This window comes from Plasmodium gaboni, chromosome 9 (assembly GCF_001602025.1).
Source record: "Plasmodium gaboni strain SY75 chromosome 9, whole genome shotgun sequence".
NCBI lineage: Eukaryota > Apicomplexa > Aconoidasida > Haemosporida > Plasmodiidae > Plasmodium > Plasmodium gaboni.
In genome coordinates, this window is record NC_031489.1 from 461662 (window position 1) to 468697 (window position 7036).

Consider the following 7036-nt stretch of genomic DNA (forward strand, 5'->3'; position numbering starts at 1 on the left):
TTTTTTTTTTTTTTTTTTGATTTCTCATTATTTTATTTATCAAGTCCGATATTATGTATTCTTCTGATTGTATAAGATTATTTTAAAAAAATTTAGATGATTGTATAGAATGAATAATTTTATTTCATATGTACAAATATATTTAAATAAACAATAAAAAAAAAAAAAAAAAAAAAAATGAGTAATTACCAAAATTTGAAGTGCTCGGAACTGAAAGATTTATTAGCCAAAAGAGGGTTGCCATCACATGGAAAAAAAGTAATATAATATATATATTATATATATATATATAAATTATTATAATATATTTAATATATATATATTAAATAATATGATGTACATATAATATAATATATGTATAATATATAAATATTTTATATATAATATTATTTTTTTTTTTTTTTTAATTTTGTAAAATATATTATTATTTTTATTTTTTTTTTTGAAAGAGAATATATATTTAATCATAAATTTATGTTGCATAAATAAAAATATAATTACATAAAATACAAAACAACATTTTGTTGTTGTATAATATAATACAAGAATATATTATATATATATATTATATATATATATATATTTATTTATTTTATTATTTTTTTTTTTTAAAGTGCTTGTAGTTTTATATTTCCCCATTAGATAATTTAAAATATATTTTTTTTTTTTTTTTTTTTTTTTTTTTTTTTTTTTTTATATATTCCTATGTAGAATGAATTATTAGAAAGATTATTAAAACATGAAGAAAAGGACAATATAAATTCTCTATCTTCATCATATATATTAGATAATTCAAATATTAATAACGACGATAATAAAAATAATAATTGTTCATTTCAAAACAACGCAAGTGATAATAGTTTAAAACTTCAAACATCCAGCAATTCAATATTTGAAAAAAATACTCTAGATTCATTTGGAAACGTTGATGATAATAATAAAAAAAAAATCTGTACAGTAAATAATAAAGAAGAATCAAATAATAAAATTGGTATAAATAAAATGAAAAATTATATAAGAAATATATTAACTATTAATAGCAATAGTACAAATCCTGCTTGTGATAACAATAAAGATAATAATGATGACAAAAATAATTCAAATAAAGATACACAAAATCAAAAAAATAAAACAGTTATTCAAGAAATAACATTCAACGATGTATCTTCATCAAGTCAAAATACATTACAAAGAAATATCATATCAACAGGTTAAAAAAAACAAAAAAAAAAAAAAAAATATTCAAAAATATTTTCTTCAAGCCAGAAAGTTCTTTTTTAATCATTATCCCCTTATATTTATTGACATACATATATTATTACATTTTTATATTTTTTATAGATGACAATGATTCTTATTTATCTGAGGAAAAAAAGAGAGAATTAAGACGAAAAAGATTTGGTAAAATTATATGCTCAATAGGAAATAATATTCAATATATTTATGCGCACATATATATATATATATATATATATTATTTTAATTTTAATATTTAATAGGTGTTGTAAATACCGATGATGCACTTGAATCAAGAGCCAAAAGGTAAATAAATTTAAAATAAATAAGGAGTCATTTTTTTTTTTTTTTTTTTTTTTTTTAAATATATAGTTGTAATATATTGGTAAATACTTTTAATATGTTTTCTTTTTTTATGTAGATTTAGTATAGTAACACATAAAATGGAGGAAGAGAATAAAAGGAAAAGAGCTGAGCGCTTTGGATTGAACGTGGTAACAAATTATTACATAATTTTTATAAAAATAAATAAATAAATAAATATATATATATATATATATATATTTTATATTGTTTTATTTTTATAGGCCAAAATGAACGATTTTGAAAAGAAAAAAAAAAGAGCTGAACGATTTGGATTACTTCAAGATGTAATAATAAAATATATCTTTTTAAAAATATATATAATATCATTTTTAATAATATATATATATTTTTTTTTTTTTATTTATTTTATAGAGTGAAAAGTTAAAAGCAAGGGCTCTCAGATTTGGGATAACACAATAAAAAAAGAAGACATAGAAATAATAATAATAATAATTTATATAATTGAGGGATATAAAAAAGAAATGCAAAAATTCAAATAATATATATAACTAAATTTACACATATATTAACAGAGGGGAAATATTATATAAAATTTATTATTAACATGTATTAATATTGAAAGATAAAATGCATCTACTTGTATTAAATAAATAAATATATATATATATATATATATATATAATATGTATATGTTTATGTTCAGTTGTATAGATCATTTTTTTTAACATTAAAAGTTTAAAAAATTTCAATTATTCAACGCATATATTTATTTCACATTTTTATTGAATCCTCAATTTTATCCTATTAAGTTCATATATATATTATTTATCATATAGAGGTTATAAGAAATGTCCATATAAAAGACGATTTTATTTAGTATTAAATTATATATATATATATATATATATCTTATATATAATAATTTTATAGTTATATGAAAATGTAAATGCATCAACTTATTATTTTGCTTTTTAATAATTATGTGTTTGTTGCAAATATTACATTTAAATTTTTATATTTTTTATTAATATTTATTATTATTTTTTTTTTATACATTTTATTTTTTAAAAATTTCATTCCATACACATTTTATATCATTATTTTTTTTTTTTTTTTTTTCTCAATTTTAAAAAAAAAGACATATTTTTTTTTTGTGGAATATTTAAATATTTACAAAAAAAAAAAAGGAAAAAGAAACGAAAAATAGATATTATAAAATTAAATATAATAAAATATGATAAATTTCAAGAAATACAATAGTAATATTGCCTTAAATAAAATATCTTCTTTCTTTTTCTTATAAAGAAAAAAATATATTAAAAGAGTAAATATAAATAAATATAAATATATATATATATATATATTATGAACACGGTCATAATTTATAGCTGTATATATTTATATATATATATATATTTATATATTTATTTATTTTATTTTTTTTTTTTTGGCTTATACAATTAATACTTAAACACATTACATGAACACGTTCATAATTTTTTGTAGTTTTGTTGTTTTTTTTTACATGCACAGTTCATAAATTTTATATATCCTTATATATATTATATTTATTATTTTATATTTCTTGTATTTACCATGTCTAATATAAGATGGGTACATAGGAAAGATAAGGATAATGAAAAAAGAGTAATTTCCTTAAACGAAATAAAAGAAAGATATTTAGTTGATAATTCGAAAAATCACAATTTAAAGAAGAATAAAAATAATTGTGAGAAGAAAAAATGTAACATCAAATTTTACGAAAAAAAAAAAAATGGGAAGCCAAAAGAAGAGATAATTTTCCAAAATGGCTATCCAAAAAAAAAAAATATAAACATAATCCTGAATAAAAAAAATCATGAATTAGATTATAAAAGTGAAGAAAAAAATGATAGAAATTATAGTTCTGAAATTTCAAAGAAAATAAACGGAAGAAATAATCTACAAGAAGGATATAGAAATTATCTTTATCATAACAATGATAAAAGAGATTACTCCTCAAATAAAGAATTAAATATGGACAAAGTAAATATAAATTTGGATATTACAGTTCAATGGGATAACAAATGTAATAATAATAATAATAATATATCATATATAAAAAATGAACTTATAACAAGTGATGTTCATTCAGATAATCCTTTAATTATGTATGAACAAAATGATGATAATAAATATATTAAAAGTAATTATTATTATAAACCCAATAATCCAAGCATATTAAATTATGAAAATAAGGTTGACTTTGATTACAATAATACATATAAATATTATGATGATGATAAAAGAATAGAATATAATATGGAAGAGGAAGATCAAATAAGAAAGCAATACATATATAATAATACTAAATATGAAAGAAAAGAAAATCATAAATCTTATAGTGAACAATCCTTGAAGGATAATAATGAAATGATAGAAAATATCAAGAAAAATAATTTTAATAATAAAAAATATAAAAATGTTTTATATAATAATGCATTAGATGAAAAGGATATAAATCCTTTTATCAAAAACAACACATATAATATTAATCAAAGAGAAGATGTTTTAAAAAAGAATAAAAAAAAAAATAATATTATCATTTCATCTAATAAATCATCTTATACAAATAATGAGAATAGTCATACACATTGTTATGATTATAATAATATGTATGTTCAAAATAGAAGAGGACCTGATATATTTATATCAAATTATGAATATAAGGAGAAATTAATTTCATTTTCTTTTTTGTTAAATAAAATTTTACAAGAAAAAATATGTGATTATTTTGTTATTGTAATAAAAATATATTGGTTACAAAAAAGGCAGAAGCCAATATATAAAAAATATAATAAGGTTAAGGAACAACCAAATGATATTTTTATAAATGAAGATAATCATATGTATATTAAAAAAACAAAAAACAAAAATAATGATAGTATAACAAAAAGGACATTACAACAAGATGTTCATAAAAAAAGATTAAGTAATGATAACTGTAGCAACAAATTTATAGACAAATTTACACATTTTGAAATGGAAAAAAATACATATAAAAAGACTGTTTTAAATAACACTTTAATTGATAGTTTTAATGACGTAGATATTAACGATCAAAAGAGGAAAAAAAAATACTTGAATTTTTTTGTAATCTTGCTCTCATTATTTTTAAAAAAGTATATTTATAAACAAATGTCCAAATTCTTCTTTATCGTTGGATCACTTCGCCAGAAATATGTAATGAAAAAAAAAAAAATAAATAAATATAAACATATATAAATAAATATAAATATATATAAATATAAATAAATATAATCACAAAATTATGCATATATATATATATATATATATATATATATATGTTGTCTTATATTATTTCATTTTTTAGGAAGAAAAGAGACAAATTAGAAAATATATCAATATAAAAATTTATGCACTTTCCTTATTGGAAAGAATATTATATAGAAAGAAAAAAGAAATTTTGCAGTTATGTTTTGTAGGATGGAAAAAAACTAATGTGTCCATTATAATAAAAAAAGAGAATAATGAAGAAGATCAATTGAAAAGTACTTTCTTTACAGAAAATATAAAAAGTAAAATATGCAAGTCAAAAAAGTATTTAGAAAATAAATGTTTTGGTAAACCTAAATTATATAGAACTGACGATTTTATAATATTTTATAATAGAAAAGCTCTTAAAGAAAAAGATGAAATATTTCAAAAATGCTTATTAAGATCTAAATCAGATTCTTTGTTAGACTTTTTAAAAATGTCTAAATTGAAGAAAATATGGAGGAGTTCTTCCAATAATATTTCAGATACAATGAATTTAAATACGAGAGGTTCAACTTTACTCGAGCATTTTTTCACGGCTACGTATAATATAAATAATACTAGTTTTCATAAAGATATAAATAAAAGCCGAATAAATATATCATATTATGAAAATATGCATGTCTCAACTAATTTTTTAACTAATAATGAATATAATAATAATACAAAGGAAAATACAAAAGGGAATAATAATATAAAGAAAAATGATAAAAACTCAAAAAAGAAACAAAATAATATATCAAATGAAAAAGTGTCAAATACTTTTCAACAAAATGTAAAGGGAAATAAAAATTTATTAAAAAACTTTTTTCCCGAAGAATATAAAGAAAAAAAAAAATCTATTGATGAAGATATAAATGATAAAAATTGTAGAATATTTTTCAAGAATATTAAAAAGCAATTAAAAATAAATTACAAAGAAAAATTTGATATCCATAAAAAAAAAAATGATGATGATTTAAGTGTAAGTGATTTGAACAGTACTATGGGTTTCTCAAAAAATATTAATTCCTATATATATGATGATACTCAAAGAAACTCTCAAGATGGTCTTGTTCCCACTTTGAATTTTTTAACGCAATCGGATTTAAATATAATAAATAATTTGACTCAAAATTTTAGTAAATAATATATAAATGTTATATAAATTGGAAAATTTCATAAAGTGTGGAATGGTTAATAGCTAGCCAAAAAAAAAAAAAAAAATAAAAAAAAATAAAAAAAAAAAAAAATTAGTAAATAGCTAGCTATAATATATATTGTAAATATAAGATATAATATATATATATATATATATATATATATATATATAATTTCAATATTTCGAATAAATATATTATAATATTTTTGACTTTGATTTAATTGTTTTGGAATTACACATATATAAATTTGTTCAAATGGGTGATATGGTAAATTTTTTTTGATATTTTTACTTAAATATTATAAATACATAAATAAATAAATATATATATATATATATGCAGCAGTGTTTCTCAGCCCATGTTTTCTCTCTTAAAAAAAAATAATAAATTATATGTTTCATATATATAATATAAGAATATATATATTATATTATTTATATTTATATTTTTCTCTGAAAGTTTTGTGAAATAGGCCTCAATTTATGATTGCATAAAAGAATATATAAAAATGAACAGAATGTGCAATTTTTATTTCCCCCTGTTTGGAAAAATATAATTATGTAGATATATAAATTTTACAATGAAAAAATAGATATAATAAAATAAAGCATACAAGCAAATATATGTTCACATATATATATATATATATATATATATATATATATATGTATGTATGTATGTATTTTATATTATTTTCAAAAATGATTACCAATTTAAGATATATTAACTCAATTTGTTACAAGGCCAATAAATATTTAAATCATAGCATAGTTGGACACTTTGGAAGTTTGAGAATTCCAGAAAGTTTGCAAGGTTTTTACGAGAAGAAAAAAGAAGAAATAGAAATGAAAAAAAAAAAGATGGAAGAAAATAAGAAGAAAAAAATTGATAAGGTAAAGCTTTCCAAGGAACGGAAAAATAAATTTAAATCATCTAAAGGGCAACATAACATATTCTAAATAAATAAATATATAAATATATATATATATATATATATATATATATATATATAT

The 7036-nt window shown here is 17.6% G+C and overlaps 3 protein-coding genes across 3 annotated transcripts; all 3 read left to right on the top strand.

The window, feature by feature from the left end:
- Window positions 1–177: 177 nt before the first annotated feature.
- Window positions 178–2022, top strand: PGSY75_0912500 (hypothetical protein; the record flags this gene model as incomplete). The annotated part of the gene is made up of 7 exons (XM_018785541.1): window positions 178–258; window positions 712–1210; window positions 1342–1401; window positions 1500–1542; window positions 1658–1730; window positions 1824–1886; window positions 1975–2022. 7 exons carry the CDS (start codon window positions 178–180, stop codon window positions 2020–2022), a joined length of 867 nt encoding a protein of 288 aa, XP_018641882.1.
- A 1137-nt stretch (window positions 2023–3159) lies between these two features.
- PGSY75_0912600 (hypothetical protein) lies at window positions 3160–6010 on the top strand (the record flags this gene model as incomplete). The annotated part of the gene is made up of 2 exons (XM_018785542.1): window positions 3160–4785; window positions 4937–6010. 2 exons carry the CDS (start codon window positions 3160–3162, stop codon window positions 6008–6010), a joined length of 2700 nt encoding a protein of 899 aa, XP_018641883.1.
- Window positions 6011–6724: 714 nt separating this feature from the next.
- PGSY75_0912700 (hypothetical protein) lies at window positions 6725–6982 on the top strand (the record flags this gene model as incomplete). The annotated part of the gene is made up of 1 exon (XM_018785543.1): window positions 6725–6982. The coding sequence occupies one exon, from the start codon at window positions 6725–6727 to the stop codon at window positions 6980–6982; it is 258 nt and encodes an 85-aa protein (XP_018641884.1).
- Window positions 6983–7036: the final 54 nt, after the last annotated feature.